The sequence below is a fragment of the Podarcis cretensis genome, assembly GCF_951804945.1.
Source record: "Podarcis cretensis genome assembly, chromosome: 13".
Taxonomy (NCBI): Eukaryota; Metazoa; Chordata; class Lepidosauria; order Squamata; family Lacertidae; genus Podarcis; species Podarcis cretensis.
This window is the reverse complement of record NC_137182.1, coordinates 14,610,954-14,629,179: the sequence shown is the minus strand read 5'-3', so window position 1 is coordinate 14,629,179 and position 18,226 is coordinate 14,610,954. Positions and strand designations below refer to the sequence as shown.

Genomic DNA, 18,226 nt, shown 5'->3' with positions numbered 1-18,226 from the left:
AGGTTCCTTTAGATGCAGGTTCTCAGTCTGATGCGCTTCTAGTTAGAAGCAAACCCCTTTAAGTTCAGTGGGGTTTTGCCTCCAGGTAAGTATGCATATAGGATTTCAGCCTTTAAGCGAAAGCACCGCTGGGAGTAGTGCAAAAGCCTAAGCAATAATTTGGGAGGTTTTGGCTACACATCTGTGCAAATATTTTTCCTGGTTCCTAAGCAAGTTGGGTGAGGGGAGGGGAACCTGATGCTCTCAGTGACCTAAGAGTAAAACAGCAGGTTGGGGAGAAAAAGAGCAGCAATGGATGGATGCCTCCCAGCCCAGGGTGTTGATTCACGGGTCATTGATATGTCTAGCCAAAGGCTGTTTGATCTATCCATCTCCATGCTGGAAGGTCGTGTGGGCTGAAGCACATCTGAAAACTATACAAAACTGGAAGGCTGAGGAAATGGGAAAGGTGGTTCGTTTTATTTTATAATTTGTTCACCGCAGGATGGGTGGGGAGGACGCTCTGGGCTTTTCACCTGCACTTTTGTAAAATATATTCCTATCTCAAATTGTCTGTGCAATCAGTTCTCTGGAATTATCCACTCATCCCTCAATCTGATAAATTTATTTCTTTCTGTCTGTCTCTTTTCCACAGTCCCATTTTCCACAGATTTTTTTCTGTGTGCAAAGGATCTGTTTGATTCCTTTAAGATGGGAGGATCACTTGTAGTTTATAACCGTGCGTGTGTGTGTCTGAAGAAACAAATTAACTCCACATCCCAATAATAGACTGGGTGGGAAATCAGCCAAGCTCCTTGTTTTTCCTCCTCTCTTTTGTCTGGAATGAGATTAGCCCTTCCTTAAATATTGCCTATATATTCTCATCCTTGATCCGGGATATGCAGTCTTCGGCCCTGCAGATGTTGCTGGACTCCAACTTCCATCAGCTCCAGCCAGCATGGGATGATGGGAGTTGTAGTCCAGCAACATCTGTGTGGAATAACAGAGGAGACAGGTCTTAAATGCATTACAGTAAGCCTGCAATTTATGCAGGGGGTTATGTTCCAGGGATTCTACCTAAAGCAAACATTGTGCATACAGTGGTACCTCAGGTTACATACGCTTCAGGTTACAGACTCTGCTAACCCAGAAATAGTACCTCGGGTTAAGAACTTTGCTTCAGGATGAGAACAGAAATCGTGCTCTGACGGTGCGGCGGCAGCAGGAGGCCCCATTAGCTAAAGTGGTGCTTCAGGTTAAGAACAGTTTCAGGTTAAGAACGGACCTCCGGAACGAATTAAGTACTTAGCCCGAGGTACCACTGTAGTCAAAACACATTGGGTTCAGGGGTGGGTGGGATTGCCCGAGTCAATTTTTCGAGGAATCCCGCTCCTTTAAAAAAATTTATTTTGCCACATGTGTGAGTTAAATGTGCATAAATTGCGGGCTTACTGTAATTGCCTGAATGCAGGAGGAAGGTATCCCTCTGTAGAGAGGAATGAGGAGGTTGAGAAATGCTCAGTTTTTTTTTGTGTCAGGTAGGATCAGGTTGCTAATAAAGCTATTTCCACTTAGCCTAGAATTGGCTGGTGCAATGCAGGCAGCGGTGGCGGGCGACTGGGGTGAGGATATTAGCCGTTCCTCTTTCTTCCATTCCAGGGGTAGGCAACCTAAGGCCTGGGGGCTGGATGCAGCCCAATCACCTTCTTATTCTGGCCTGCGGACGGTCCAGGAATCAGTGTGTTTTTACATGAGTAGAATGTCTCCTTTTATTTAAAAGGCATCTCTGGGTTATTTGTGGGGCCTGCCTGGTGTTTTTACATGAGTAGAATGTGTGCTTTTTCTTTAAAATGCATCTCTGGGTTATTTGTGGGGCATAGGAATTCGTTCATTCCCCCCCCCCCAATATAGTCCGGCCCCCCACAAGGTCTGAGGGACAGTGGACCGGCCCACGGCAGAAAAAGTTTGCTGACCCCTCCCCCTGGTCCATCTTCCTTAACTCAATCAGTTGCACAGTTAGGTAATGCTAGACTTCTGGATTTAAACGTCTTGTGGGCCACAACTCTGTCTTTAGATGATCGTTGCTCTAATTTCACTTCCTGCAAAATGTGATAAGCCAGCCCTGCTGCGTGGGTTTTTTTTTGGGTTTTTTGGCTTCTCTTTCCTCTGAGTGGGGACTTGCACCTTTGTCACAAAGTCTTATCTTGATTGCCACCATTGAGCCTAACTTCTCCAGCTCAGGAGATAGTTAAAGGTAAAGGTAAAGGGACCCCTGACCATTAGGTCCAGTCGAGGCCGACTTTGGGGTTGCGGCGCTCATCTCGCTTTATTGGCCGAGGGAGCCGGTGTTTGTCCACAGACAGCTTCCGGGTCATGTGGCCAGCATGACTAAGCCGCTTCTGGCAAACCAGAGCAGCGCACAGAAACGCCATTTACCTTCCTGCCGGAGCGGTACCTATTTATCTACTTGCACTGGTGTGCTTTCGAACTGCTAGGCTGGCAGGAGTAGGGACTGAGCAACAGGAGCTCACCCCGTCGCGGGGATTCGAACCGCCGACAAATCCTAGGCTCTGTGGTTTAACCCACAGCGCCACCTGTGTCCCCAGGAGATAGTAAGTAGCTCAAATTAAAATATTCAGCTGAAGCAGGTAAGGTTGGTGAAGTATGCAAGTCTCCTGGTTTCTCAGTGCTCCTTAAGTGGTTTTTATGGTACAGTTTTGAAGGGGGAAGTCTTGGATTAGGGGTTGTGAGACCACATCCCTGCTCAATGGTGAAGGTCACAGGATGATTTTGGCCCCTCCCTCTATCTAATCTAATCTAATCTAATCTAATCTAATCTAATCTAATCTAATCTAATCTATTGTGAGGATAATATGCATGGAGGGAGACACCATGTACATTGGCCCTTAGCTCATTAGTTTTATATAGTTTTTATTTGATTTTACAGATATAAACTTATAGCAAAATCAATTAAAGGTAAAGGGACCCCTGACCATTAGGTCCAGTCGCGACCGACTCTGGGGTTGCGGCGCTCATCTCGCTTTACTGGCTGAGGGAGTCGGCGTACAGCTTCCGGGTCATGTGGCCAGCATGACTAAGCCGCTTCTGGCAAACCAGAGCAGCGCATGGAAACGCCGTTGACCTTCCCGCCAGAGCGGTACCTATTTATCGACTTGCACTTTGACGTGCCTTCGAACTGCTACAAATCTATATGAAGAGATTACTCCTGAATCTCACAACCTCCCCCCATCCCCTCCATGGGTCCTAATGTCACATTTACAATTGCATATCAATTCATTATCCACATTTTCTTATCCATCTGAATTATTCATAGTCGTCGTTACCTTACAAGTGAGGTTAAAATCCTGCCAGTGTTTTCATCTGCTAATAATGGTCTCCTAAATAAATTATAGATTTTCCCCATTCTTTTTTAAAGTTCTTGTCGTTTTGGTTCCTGAGCCTTCCAGTTAATTTTGCCATTTCGGCATAGTCCATCAACTTGGTTTGCCATTCTTTCCTTTAATTTCCTTTAATTGTTCTTTCCTTTAATTTCCTTTAATTGTTCCTTCTTTCCATCTCTGGGCTAGTAACATCCGTGTGGCTGTTGTCACATACATAAATATTCTTTTCTGATCCTTTGGAATCTCGGTACCTATCATTCCTAATAAAAAAGCTTCTGGTTTTTTAACAAACATTATTTTAAACTCCCCCCGCCCTTATTTCATTATATATCATCTCCCATAAAGTTTTTATTACCTTATACGACCACCACATATGATAAAAGGTGCCATCTTTTTCTTTTTCTTTACATTTCCAGCAGGTATTTGTTCTTGTTCTATACATTTTTGCTAACGTACTAGGTGTCAAATACATCATTTTCATATAATTTTCTTTCAGCGTGCAACATGCTGTAAATTTCAAGTTTTCTGTAACTTCTCCCAATCTGCCATAAAATTAATAAAGAAATTAAACCAATACATTAACTGAAAGATGTATAACGCTAGCTGGATTGTAAAAGACTGGGGTGAGGAGATCCCATTGGTGGAAATGGGCAATTTCGCAGAGCTGCTATCAAATGGGAGATAGTTAATAAAAGGGCATGCTGCCATACAAAGAGAAAACGTTTGTGAAAAGAAAAGACCAGATGGGTGTCACTGGAGTAGAGTTGAAAGACTTCTCTTCCAAAACCCACTAGTATCTGCTAATTAATTATCTTTCAAAGAGGCTTTCACAGAAATTAATTTCTTTTACAGGATTAATCTGTAAAAAGGGCTGTTGATTGATTAAAAGATTTTCAGTTGACTTATCTCCTGGCTTCCCATTAATTCATTTAAAGGAAGAAGCATATTGCAAAAGTCTTGATAGGTTTCTTCCTGAGGAGACCCGCAGTGTTCCTCTGATGTGTGAGAGGGATTGATAATGCTCTAAATAAGCTACTACTTATTGCTAGATGGAAAGACCGTATTTAATATTTTCAAAAGAAGCTAAAGGGTTTGAACAATTTCACCCCCTTCAGAATATTTTCACTGGTTTTTCTCATTTACCTAAAATCTGAACGATTTAAATCTCTTGTAATTGCTTTGTTTTGCCAGTTAAAGTTTGCAGCGCTACAGAGAGAGGTGCAGTGGTACCTCGGGTTAAGTACTTAATTCGTTCCAGAGGTCCGTACTTAATCTGAAACTGTTCTTAACCTGAAGCACCACTTTAGCTAATGGGGCCTCCTGCTGCCGCCGCGCCGCCGGAGTCCGATTTCTGTTCTTATCTTTAAGCAAATTTCTTAACCTGAAGCACTATTTCTGGGTTAGCGGAGTGTGTAACCTGAAGCGTATGTAACCTGAAGCGTATGTAACCCGAGGTACCACTGTACTGGGACACTAGACTTTGTGGAAATCCCATTCCCCTTGCTAAAGAAGTTGTGTTCTTTAATTCCAGATATGTGAGCTGTTACACCAGTGATGAATAGTGTAGGGAATTCATTCTGCTTATGTTAAAAGATGCGTTTGTCTATCAAATTGTATTTGAAATGTTGGCATGGGGAACAAATTCTAGGAGAAACCTCAGCTCAAACTGATTCTGATTCAACATATGGGGACAATGCTATGGCAAGATCCGGACTCAGCCAGGCTCAACCAGGGTTAAGTCCCCAACCCTGGAACACCCAAAGATACAGTGGCATTGCTGGCTGATTTAAATCTCAAAAAGGGTGGTGGTGGAGACAGGGACTAGAGAGGGAGAATTTAGGCTGGACCCTAAACCCATTCATCTTGGTTGCATGATTTGGCAACACATAACCATTTCAAAGTCTTGTTTTCCCTCTGCCAGAGTTAAGCAGAACAGCAGCCCCACTGCTGAAGTTTGGATCTGGCTTAACTTTAGACTGGCTTAACTTCGATGGTCTTTCTTTACACTAGCTCCTTGTACATAGGATTGTACTGTAGATGTACATAACAAAGGAGGCGTTGGGGCTTCAAACCGAAAGGAAACATTATTTGAAGAGTTTTGTTTTGATTTGATTTTTCTGCGGGGAGCAGAAACGGATGTAATTTTTACTAGAGGGAAAAAGCTGATTGAGGGAGTTAATTAGTGTAGGGAAAGTCTCATAGACTAGAAGTTATGTCATGTATGTATCATGCGGGTGTGTAGCATATATGTATGTATATGTGATGCGTAATTAATGTTACTTGTTGGGTGCCCTTAGAGAGAGAAACAGATCTTTCCGTGTAGCATGAATGAGGTCTTGATTTGTAGCATGAGGATTTTATTAAAACTAGCTTGCACTGGCACGCAGGCTGGCTGGCTTCTTTCCAGCATTTAATTTCCATTTAAGAAATAAAAGAGCGGTGCTCAGGCAACATGCTCTTAAGCCCCGACCCCTAATTCCAGATGTGTGAGGGCTGAGAAACGCAAACCTCCTTCTCCCATGTATTGGGAGAAAGAGCCCCCCCCCCACAACAATAAAAGGACTCGAGAGACAATGGAGTGCGCCTCAGGGGGTGAAGTCAAACCGCTGCAAAGTGACCTCCCCAGGGCACAAGCCTGGGCAGTGTATATGGAGGTCCTGGGTTGCCCAGACGACAAGACCCCCCCTTCTCGTCTTCACATGCAGGGCAAGTCTAAGTCACCAAGGGTTTTTGGACCCATTGGCTACCCTCACCTGGTTTAGCCGGCCAGTTGAAGCCATTCCCCGGGTGCGGCTGCTGTTGCATGCTTAATAATAATAATAATAATAATAATAATAATAATTTATTATTTATACCCCGCCCATCTGGCTGGGTTCCCCCAGCCACGCTGGGCAGCTTCCAACAAAATATTAAAATACAATAGTCTATTAAACACTAAAAGCTTCCCTAAACAGGGCTGCCTTCAGATGTCTTCTAAAAGTCTGATACAGTAGTTGTTTTTCTCTTTGACATCTGACGGGAGGGCGTTTCACAGGGTGGGTGCCACTACCGAGAAGGCCCCCTGCCTGGTTCCCTGCAACTTGGCTTCTTGCAGGGAGGGAACTGCCAGAAGGCCCTCGGTGCTGGATCTCAGTGTCCGGGCAGAACGATGGGGGTGGAAACGCTCCTTCAGGTACACTGGGCCGAGTCCGTTTAGGGCTGTCAAGGTCAGCACCAACACTTTGAATTGTGCTCGACGGCTTCCAGGAGCCAGAGGTGAGAGCCAGAGGTGAGAGAGGGTGGGGACTAAAGGTGGACAAAGTACCCCCAGAAGAGCACAACGTTTCCTCCACCATACTATCCCTTCCCTAACACCTCATATATCCCTATAGAAGTACTGAGCCTAGTAAGCTGGATAGCTCAGTTGGTTAGAACGGGGTCAGCAAGCTTTTTCAGCAGGGGGCCGGTCCACTGTCCTCAGAGCTCGTGGGGGCCGGACAATATTTTTTTGGGGGGGAAATGAACAAATTCCTATGACCCACAAATAACCCAGAGGTGCATTTTAAATAAAAGGACACATTCAATTCATGTAAAAACACGCTGATTCCAGGACTGTCCGTGGGCCGGATTTAGAAGGCAATTGGGCCGGATCCGGCCCCCAGGCCTTAGTTTGCCTACTCGTTAGAGTAGGTTTGATCCCCATAAGGGACATCTGCATTTTCCTTCATTTCAGGGGGTAATTCTCAGGGTCCCTTCCAACTATGCAATTCTATGTTCAGGGCTCACTTTGAAGCCCATTTCCCCTGAATTTGAGATAATGGGGAGCTAGTTATGATAATCAAGAGTGGCATTCTGCACATGTTCAGGTACATTTTTTCTTTTAAGTGCATCGGTTGCAATTGCATGTTCGTTGTCGCCATTGCAGCGTGTCAACGGTTCCGAGAACTGATGGGCTTTTACTAAAACTCTTTGCAGTAAACCGGACCGCCCCTTCTCAGTTTCCTTTCCTTTGACAGCATTTGCAGATGGAAGGAGTGAATTTCTTGCCGTGAAGGAGGAGAGGAGGGGGGCGGCCAGGAAGAGAATAGATTGCAAAAGCAGACCTCTCCCAGAAAATAAAAATGAGGAGGGAGGGAAGGGGAAAGACACACAATCTGGAGAATAGGGGAGCTCCCAAGGGTACCAGATAGGGGAATTGCGTTTCAGGACCACAAAGATGCAATGTAATCGGCTGGATTTCTCTCCGGTGCTGGCATCCTGCCATCTGGAGCAGCCATGTAACTATAGAAACTGGCTCGCTGCCTTACACCAATCAGGAAATGTAACATCACCTGAGAATGCAATGGAGAGAGCCACTTTGTTGATGCTGCGAAGGGAGGGAGCCAGCCCGCCATCCCTTCTTTGCTGTTCCTATTAAGTGAAATTAGGGGAAAGCTGGGGGGTAGGGAGAAAATTGTGAAGCGGGGAGGGGAAGAGCTCATGGGCCAGGTGGGGTGTCTATGTCCCCCAAGGAAATTGCGGAATGGAAAATGTGTGTGTGGCAAATAACATTTGGGGGTTAGAAGCAGGAGAAGCAGTAGAGTTGGAAGGGAACCAGAGGGTCATCTAGTCCACCGCTCTGCAGTGCAGGAATCTTCTGCCCCATGTGGGGCTCGAACCCAAGACCCTGAGATTAGGAGTCTGCCGACTGAACTATCGCAGCTTCTGGTCTTCGGGACTTGTATGTTTGTGGCTGATAGGTTCCCATGAAACGATGGGTGGTATTCAACTATGTTTCCATCAGAGGTAGACCCATTGAAATTAATGGACAAAAGGAATTCGCTTGGAACTACTCTGAGTAAAACTTCAGTTTGAATACCACCCTCTGAAAGGAAGATGAGTTTGTGATTTATTTATTTTTTAAATCATTGGCTCTTTCTTTGTTTCCCCTCCAACCCTTCAAGTTAAGCTATTTTTTGTGCTTGTTAATTTTTTTTTAAAAAAATAATAATCTTAAAGCTAGACTTTGGAGGGAAAAGAGGGATGGAAGAATGTGTGCTTGTAGCATATAGGGCAGAGGGCCTTCTTGGTAGTGGCGCCCACCTTGTGGAACGCCCTCCCATCAGATGTCAAGGACATAAACAACTATATGACTTTTCGAAGATATCTGAAGGCAGCCCTGTTTAGGGAAGTTTTTAATGTTTGATGTTTTATCGTGTTTTTTAATATTCTCTTGGGAGCCGCCTAGAGTGGCTGGGGAAACCCAGCCAGATGGGCAGGGTATAAATAATAAATTATTATTATTATTACTCCTTTTAAACCTGGGAATGCACGTGGCAGTGGTGGAAATAAGTGTGCCTATATTGTGTTTTGCAGACTTGCCACAAAACCCCTCACTCCCTGCTTTTGGGCAGTTCTTATATTATATAGGGAGGGCACGGGTGGGACGACTCTCTGCCCTTTATGGCCCCTTAATTTCTTTTTTTTTTAAAGTTACATGGGAACTGTAGCTTAGATAAACTGTGGGGTAAGGGTCAGAAAGTGGGATCTGTGGGTTTCTGTAAGGGACCCCTACCCTCTCCCCATACAATTCAAGCTCCAGGCTTCCTTTATTCCATGGTTTGCTGCTTGTTTTTGATAATCGTTTTTCTCTTTTTGACCATCCATGAGAGCCCAGTATGGGGATTTAACTGCAGTTGATCTTAAATCTGGTTACCAAGAATACTTCTTTTTTAAAGAAAAACAACACACACAGAGTTCCTTTGCCCTCTCTTTGTCATGAAAGTTAATATCTCTTTATAAACTCTATTTCCAATGGTTGTGGGATTCTGGTAATTACTATCCACCCCAACCTACGGTTTGCTCTGAAGAAGACAATGGCAGCTTTCTTAACATGGCTCTTATTTTCCTAAGGTGTGCATGTCCAAAGTTCATTTTGGGGGCCTAATCCAGCCCTCTGGTTGGTTTAATCCGGCCCCTGTGGCAGTTTATTTCCTGGGGTAAAATCCTAAAAAAACCTTAACAACTTCGGTTGGCCCTTAGGTCGGCCCTTCACTTCATCAAATCTGGCCCTCTTTGAAAAAAGTTTAGGGAAAAGGATAAATAAGGGTTCAGGAAGCCCTTATTGTACTTTTAATGTTTTAATGTACTTTGAATTTTTTGCTGGAAGCTGCCCAGAGTGCCTGGGGAAACCCAGCCAGATAGGCGGGGTATAAACAGGTGGCGCTGTGGGTTAAAGCCTCAGCGCCTAGGACTTGCCGATCGAAAGGTCGGCGGTTCGAATCCCTGCGGCGGGGTGCGCTCCCGCTGCTCGGTCCCAGCGCCTGCCAACCTAGCAGTTTGAAAGCACCCCTGGGTGCAAGTAGATAAATAGGGACCGCTTACCAGCGGGAAGGTAAACGGCGTTTCCGTGTGCGGCTCTGGCTCGCCAGAGCAGCGATGTCACGCTGGCCACGTGACCCGGAAGTGTCTCCGGACAGCGCTGGCCCCTGGCCTCTTAAGTGAGATGGGCGCACAACCCCAGAGTCTGTCAAGACTGGCCCGTACGGGCAGGGGTACCTTTACCTTTACCTTAAACAATAAATAATAATAATAATTTAGAATGTGACCCCCCCCCCCAAGCACGATGTCTTCCTCCATTTTGTGGCGTACTTTGAGCACAGGCCCATGCAGGACCAGCCCTAACAGGCAACACCCTGGGCAGATGCCATGCATGGAATGTGTGGTGCCATCTTGTTATGTCTCGGGCTGACTTTGGGTCCATGGCACAAATGTACATTAAATGTACATATACTAATTTATGTGTACGGAAACAAATTTAGACCAGGTTTCGGAAGGAAAGCTGTCTTGTGAGAAAAGTTTTTTATTTTTTTTTTAAATGTAAAGTGGGAAAAAACCCCAAAAAGGTGGAAGGGCAAGAGATCCAGGTGGAAAAGACCCTTTGAGGATCTTCTTTAAGAAGCGGAAGGGACTACCATGGAACCAGTGATGATATTGCCAAGATTTAGGCGATTTAGGGGGAAAGGACGGCAAATTCTCTTGCACTTTTTCTTAGGTTCTCCACACAAAGTGAAAATGTGGCAAATACTAAGTTTCTCCACCCTCTGGAAGCTACAAGGGGCAATTTAATAGCTAAGTGAATGACAATAGCAAGTGAATTGCAAGCAAAAGGGACATAAAGAGTTTCTCCCAGTGGTGTCCTCTATGTGCCCCTAGAAAATTGCAGGGGGCAGATGAGGTTGGGGGCGATGAGTAAATAAAAATGGAAGCGATATCAGAATGAATCAAAGCAAAATGCATGTATGAGAGACTCAAAACATCCTTTCCTCACCTCTCTCCCCTAAATTAGCATGTGCGCCTATGTTTGTGGCAATGCTGGCTTGTTTGTTGGCAGTTTAAAGAATCCCAGAACTTGGCCTAGCAGGAGTGATGTGGAGAGAAAGCTTTTTTTTAACAAGCTGGTTTCCTTGATGAAACCTGAGACGGTCGCCTCCATCGAATTTCATATCCAGACCTTTTGCTGTTGAAACAGACAGAGCAAGCAAAATAATTGCTCCCCCATCTGTTAGGGCTGCTTATCCCTTATTCAGCTTTCCTTTCTCTTATGCTTCTCTCCCGTATAGGGAGAAAAGGTTGACTTCTGTCCTGAGCAGTTTTTGCTTTTCATCAGCAGACCTGTAAAGATTTTTTAAAGCAATACGAGAATGGTGCGCCCCTTTTGCAAAGAGCTGGGCTCTGAGGAATCTGTGACCCTCCAGATATTTCTGGATTATGCCTGGGCCTGACAGTTTTTAGAGACCAGCAAACATCTGGAAGCCCAAAAGCCTTGAAATGAAATAGGGCCTCATTTTTGCAGTTATGTTCTGCCACCATTGCTGATGTAAAATTAAACTAGTTATCTGGATGATTTCCATAACATGCATCTGAGGGGGCATTTTATCCTTTGCTTTGGGTGGTGGTAGGGATCGCCTAGGCCCAGAAACGATGTGGGTCTCAAACCAATTTGCAAACGCCACACCAGTATGGCATTTCTTTCTTATTCTTTTTTTTATTCCCTGCTTTCCCCATCTTCCTCCTCCTTCCTTCCCCTCTTTTTCTCCCACCTCCACCTTGGGTAGTTGCAATAATAATCTGGCTTCTTGCCAAGTATAGGCGTTACTATGGAAACAGAAAAGCTGCCTCTGTGAGCCAGGAGGGGTTGTGGCTTCTAATGTCTCCTATTGTATATATTCAGCCGTATATAGTAGAGAGGAAAAGAGGGAGAACTATAATCACAGGATTCCCCCCCTTCCTTTAAACCCTTCCTACATTTCATTGTATAAAACAAGGCTGCATTTCCTAGAAGAAACAGAGAATGTGGGGGGGGGGAGAAAAGGCCTATTTCCCTTTTCCCCATCCTTGAAAACACCCGACATGCCGCTAAATTTCTTCATCAGCCACAAAGGAGAAACAACTTATTTTCTTCTTTGCATCTTAATATCGAGACGAAGGATGCTTTTGAAAATGTTTCCCCACCCCCGTTGTTTCCCCCTTCCCCATTTTAAACCCGAGGCCTTGATCCAAGGAGCTGCAAAGAAAGAAGATGCTGTGCTTTCGAAAATGTTTCGATACCCCTGTTATTTCCCCCTTCCCCATTTTAAACTGGAGGCCTTGATCCACAGAAGCTGTGGCTGCCCCTTGATGTGGTGTTGTTGTTGTTTTGCAGAAACAGTGCCTATTTGTGGTGCATGAAGGGGTCCCCAATACGCAGTGGCGTAGCGTGGGTTGTCAGCACCCGGGGCAAGGCAAGTAATTTGCGCCCCCTAACCCGTGGATTTGCGCCCCCTAACCCATGGATTTGTGCCCCCTAACCCTAACCCCCAGATGTTGCGCCCGGTGCGGCCGGCCCCCCTGCACCCCCCACGCTATGCCACTGCCAATACGAGCGGGGGGGGGGGGAGATCACACATGAAGTTGTTATAAGGTACCTGCCATGGCAAGATGCCATAGAAAGGTTATGGCAGAAGGGGAGGCAGACCCTACCCAGAGGCATAAATGTTAATCTGGTAAGGCTACATAAGCCTTATGGGGCCCCTCCTCTCTGCCCCCCCCCAGCAGACTGTGTTCAGGGGATCTTCAAGCCTTATTTGTTTCTGTACAATTATTTCGTTATGTCGTGTTGACTGGGCCCAGGGATGGCCCAAAACAGTTGGCTGCCTGAGGCAAAGGACAACATGATGCCCTCCCCTCCCCATTTCACATAGAGAAGCCAGTTGAATATTTCCTCAACACGGATGAGGGGGTAGGAGCAGTGGCGTAGCGTGGGTTGTCAGCACCCGGGGCAAGGCAAGTAATTTGCGCCCCCTAACGCGTGGATTTGCGCCCCCTAACCCTAACCCCCAGATGTTGCGCCCGGTGCGGCCGGCCCCCCCTGCACCCCCCACGCTACGCCACTGGGTAGGAGGCTTGTTTAGGATGGGCAATATAGCCTGGGGGCACAAACAGCCCTGTCCTCCAGCAGAGGGGAACAGCTTAGGGTAGGGACTGAGAAGAACAGCCGCAGTGCTGCTGCCGCCCCCCAGGACTTGATGCCCGAGGCAGTTGCCTTACTCTGACTAATGAGAGGGCTGGCTCTAGGGTTCTGTATAATTACTTTCAGGCTTGCCATAGGGTTTTGTTTTAGTCACTATGGGGGGGGGGACCAACTCTCCTTTTCAAATACATTTTTTAAAAAGATAGGAAGAATATGAAGAGAAGTACGGCAGAAGAACAAACAAAATGGCAGACTTGGGGCAGGATATAAACCATGTATATGGAAGACAATCTTACTCGGCTACGAGTGATCGCCAAAGGAGAATGTATTGGTCTGAATCCGGGGAACAATGGAAGGCTATGTGATTGTTACTGTGCCCGACAGCCAAATTTACCAAATGGCCCAATGTTAAGCCATCCTCTGTTCGCTATGTGGGAATGGGATGTGTGTGGCATTATGGTCTAAACCACTGAGCCTCTTGGGCTTGCCAATTGGAAGGTCGGCGGTTCGAATCCCCGCGACGGGGTGAGCTCCCATTGCTCTGTCCCAGCTCCTGTCAACCTAGCAGTTCGAAAGCACGCCAGTGCAAGTAGATAAACAGGCACCACTGAGGTGGGAAGGTAAACGGTGTTTCCTTGCGCTCTGGTTTCTGTCACAGTGTTCTGTTGCACCAGAAGTGGTTTAGTCATGCTGGCCACTTGATCCGGAAAGCTGTCTGTGGACAAATGCCAGCTCCCTCGGCCTGAAAGCAAGATGAGCGCCACAACCCCATAGTTACCTTTGACTGGACTTAACCGTTCAGGGTTCCTTTACTGTTACCATATGTGGATATGGGAAAGAAACGCGGCACACAATCTGAAGTTGCAGCCACAGCATCTGGCAATGTTGCAGGGTCTTCTGGGGGGTGGGGTGTGCTTTTTCGCCCTTACGGATGCAGAGGTGGTCTTTGAAAAGGTGTGGCACAAGACCTGGTTGCATATCAGCAGTGAGCTAGTGCCCTTGGGTTAATGTTAATGGAGCACCAAAAATCCATCAAGGATGGATTTTTCATCCCTATTCAGTTTAGCTAGTGATCAACGCTCTAGAAAAAGCATCTCCTTGTTTTCAAAATTGTGCTAGGTCAGCTTTCGAATAAGTATTTTATGATACTCTTTATCTGGCACCTCAGTGATGCCTTGGAGTCAGGAAGAGAGGCTCCCCTAGTCTCGCAATTACTTACAAAAGTTAATTTAACTTATTGTCACCTAGACTACCTGTGATGGTTGTGAGGGGGTTACTTGTGCGTAAATTGCCTTCAGATTAGTTCGATTGCTTGCTCAATCATGTTTAGGGTTAGAGCTCGCCCTCCGTGACCTGTTAGTCACTTGCAGAGTCCGTCAGTGGGCGTTTCTTGAATCTCTTCCAGCATAAAAGCTGTTTGACCCCAAGTCTCCTCCTATGTTCCCTGCGCGGAACGCGTCTGCGCAAGTAAGGGGAAGGCAGGGGCGTGCCAGTGCTCTCTCCGCTAGTTTCAGTTGAAGGGTCTTGGAGCCCTGACACCGATTCCTCTATCTCCCTATCCTCTCTATTGGTGTCACGCTGAATTCCTTCCCCATTGCTGGTTCCCTCTCCGGCATCGCTCTGGAGCCCTGCCTCCGCTTCTCGCTCTGATGTCAGTTCCCTGACACTACCCCTTCCCCATGCCAGTGGATCTGGCAAGCTACTTTCCTAGGAGGAAATATTACTTAGCCTGAACACGTGTGGGACTTGCAATTGGTGTATGTTTGCAGTCTGCTACAGAATAATGTCCCAAAAGTCAAAATTCTGCCAGATTATATACTCTGTGCATTGCATTTTTTATTTTATGGATTTATTTAGATTCCTTGGGCTTCCTTTTTTGGAAGAAAAGGTAGGGTTTTAAAAATAATTTTCTATGACACCTTTTTTTGTATTGGTCCTCTGGGAATTGAAAAACCTCAGTGAGTAATGTGGTTTGCATGCCCCCCAGCTCTGGGGATTGCAAGGACTACTATATCCCGTCCCTATTGTATCTGATGGCACTACTCAGGATACAATATGGAAAGAGCTTGTTCGTTCCCCAGATGGCTTGCAGTCTGCATTTGATAGGCAAGTATACTGAGATCCATGTACAGACTGTGACAGCACTATGCATACAGATGTACAGAAGATAGCATCCCAAGTCAGGATTGAAAAAAACACCCTCTTTTCACTTCAGGGTGTGGTATTGCTCTGAAAGTGTATGAGCAATATCCGGTGAGGTCTCCAAAAACCAGAGAGTGAGGAACTGAGCAAGCTTTTTCTGTGGTCAGGGTTTCAGTGACTCTGTCTTTTATGTGCAGAATTCTTTATTGTTCTTCAGAGACAGCTTAATAAATGATGCAACCTGAACAACCTGTATAGGGTACAAAATTCATTATATATATGTGCATTAAGAAAAGCACAGATGATACCCATCACTGCCCCTAGGAGAACTTCAAAGCACACAGTTTCTTGCAGCCTGCTCTGATACCCCTGTTTGAAATATTTGGCCATTGCCACAAATTTTCGGCATGACTGAGGCTGTCTTATTTACCCCAGGTCTTTTTCCCCCTTCTTCTTCTTCCAGAGAGGATCTGCTGAGCTTCTCAGGATCCAAAATGCACAGGACCACCAGGATAAAAATCACAGAGCTGAACCCTCACTTGATGTGCGCTTTGTGCGGGGGCTACTTCATCGATGCCACAACCATTGTGGAATGCTTACACTCTTGTAAGTTTAAAAACCATATCTGGAAACTCCTGAGGATTAATGGAATACATGCCTCATCCCTGGGCTCTCTTTTCAGAGCTGGGGCCAGCTGTCGAAAGATGCAGAGCAATAATCACCCCCCTTTGAGCATAAGAAAAGGGCATTTTCCTCACTATCGACTGGGTGGCATCCCATGCTTCCCCCCTTGGCCGCCTCTGCCACCAGGGCCTTCCCCCCCCCCAAAAAAAGTCCAGGCAGTGGCAAGACACAGGCATTATCTGAGACTATCAAGCGCTGGAATTTTGGCACTCCATGTGACTTCCTAAATTCAGTTCTGTCAGTCTTATGAGGCTTTGCCTCACGGTAGGGCCGACCATGGCTGTTGTCCACAGTGTCGTAAATCTTCCCCTGTGGTGACTTTGTCCCCCCACCCCTGTTGTCTTCTTTCCTTTAGTCTGCAAAACCTGCATCGTCCGTTACCTGGAAACGAACAAATACTGCCCGATGTGCGATGTCCAAGTGCATAAAACAAGGCCACTCCTCAGCATCAGGTATGTCATATTCATTTATATGTCAGCTGGGGCGGTTATCTGTGTCAGGCAAGCAGCTGAGCGACGTGCTCATGTCACCTTGAAAGTTTCGGAGCGGGGGGGGGGGGGCAAGGTCCCTCGGCTCGCCCTAGCTGGCACCCCTGCAGCCAAGGATGGGTTCATATAGATGGAAGCAGCATGTAGCGGCTAGAGCAGGGGTCAGCAACCTTTTTCAGCCATGGACCGGTCCACCATCCCTCAGACCACGTGGTGGTCTGGACTATATTTTGTAAAATCAAAATAAAAAAATGAACGAATTCCTATGCCCCACAAATAACCCAGAGATGCATTTTAAATAAAAGGGCACATTCTGCTCATGTAAAAATATGCTGATTCCCGGACCGTCCACAGGCTGGATTGAGAAGGCGATTGGCCCCCGGGCCGTAGGTTGCCTACCCCTGGGCTAGAGCTTGCCCTGTAATGTCTGTAACTGTGGAGAGGTTGTCACTTAGACCCAAAAGACTTGCACAGAGCTAGGCAAAACCTGATGGTTGGCTTGAACTGCAGGTGAGGACAAAAGCAGGTCACCTGCTGTTATTGGGACATGTGATTGACAGGTGGGCAGCCCAACCTACCTATCAAATTTGGCATGCAGGAAGCTGTTGGACTGTGCTGAAATGGCAAAACTGACCGGAAAGCTCAGGAACCAATTAGATCAAAACTTTAATAAGAAATGGGAAAAAATTATAACTTATCTAGGAGACCACTGTAAGCAGATGAAAACATTAGCTGGATTCTAATAACACTTGTAATGTAGCAATACTATGGACAATATGGAGAGATATAAAATATGGATTATGAAATAATATGCAGTTGAGAAGGTGTACAATAGGACCCGTGGAGGGGAAGATGGGAAGTCCAGAGATTCGGAGAAATCTCTAGATATGGTTCTGCAGTTTGGATTGTTACAATTCTACATTTGTAAAATCAAATAAAAATTATTATTTTTTTTTTTAAAATTGGCATGCAGGATGTGAGGGAGATCTTGCCTGCTGGCAAGATCCAGTTCCTCCCCAGCGAACCCACAGCACACCCTGTCTTATTAGGATTCAGCCTCAGTTTTTTGGCCCCCACCCAGCCTGTCACTGCTTTCAGGCACTGATCCAATACACGCACAGCCTAACGTGGCTGTGTTTCTCTATCGGGCGACGAATGGCTGCATTTCTGTATGGCAAAGCTGCACTGCTAATTAATGGGCTCTGATAATGTCTTTGGACCACAGTCTTTGGACCACAGATGAGCAAGCTATTGAAGAAGCTCTAAGAACTATTAAATCCGAGTATGATTGTGGTTTATGATGTATCGATCCATTTGTCTTGGAGCTCTTGCATTAACCTCCTGCCCGAGGCATGCACGTGTCACGCTTTTCCCAATTCTGCATCAATTTAAACCCGCTGTGCGTCGCGGAGAGCCTGCCTCTAATGCAAGATTAAAATGCAGAATATTTGCACACATTCATGGATTTTGCACAATCTATTCAGCTTTAGCAAGTTGGAAAGAGAGTCAATGGGCTAAGCAGAGCACTGAGACCCACTCCCATCGCCAACTCTCCTGTCTTTGTGGCTTTGCATTTTTTTTTTTGATGAAACGTTTCTTTTCCAAAAGTAAGCCCGCCCAGCAATGCTTGGCTTTGAAGTGGTTATCCGGCTGCTTCCTTGTTAGTCTGGATTTTGGGGGAAGCCAGACGTACCTTACTGAACTCTACAGATGGTTGGCATAGAAACCAAGAAGGCGCCTTCTCACAGATGCATCTCTCCGGTTGTATTTTTAGCTTCTGCGCTGCGCAAATTAATTTCTCTAGTAACACTTCAGGCATTCCGCAAAATATTTACAAGCCGAGCTCCCACCAGCCTCTCCTCTTAGGCCCACGAACATCCGCGCTCCCAGACGCATGTATGCGCCCACCCATCCACCCGGCAGATGCGAGCTGCCAGTGCAAAGAGGCATGCGAGAGGGGAGAAAACGCGCCAGGTTAAAAGTGCAGCAAAATGTCACTGGGGTTTAGCGACCCCATGGCGAGACCGCAGTCTCTGATTGATTTCAAATGTGCCACTGAGAGC

The 18,226-nt window shown here is 46.2% G+C and overlaps 1 protein-coding gene across 8 annotated transcripts in view; it reads left to right on the top strand.

Moving 5' to 3' along the window:
* The window catches only part of PCGF2 (polycomb group ring finger 2), a 38,888-nt gene that overhangs the window by 9,370 nt on the left and 11,292 nt on the right, over positions 1 to 18,226 (top strand). For 3 of the 8 annotated variants that reach the window (XM_079949773.1, XM_079949772.1, XM_079949769.1), the window contains 2 exons: positions 15,455 to 15,597; positions 16,031 to 16,127. In XM_079949773.1, coding sequence (XP_079805899.1) covers positions 15,486 to 15,597; positions 16,031 to 16,127 — 209 coding nt within the window. In that variant the 5' untranslated portion in view covers positions 15,455 to 15,485. The other 5 variants (XM_079949776.1, XM_079949770.1, XM_079949775.1 and 2 more) reach the window with 5 other exon arrangements.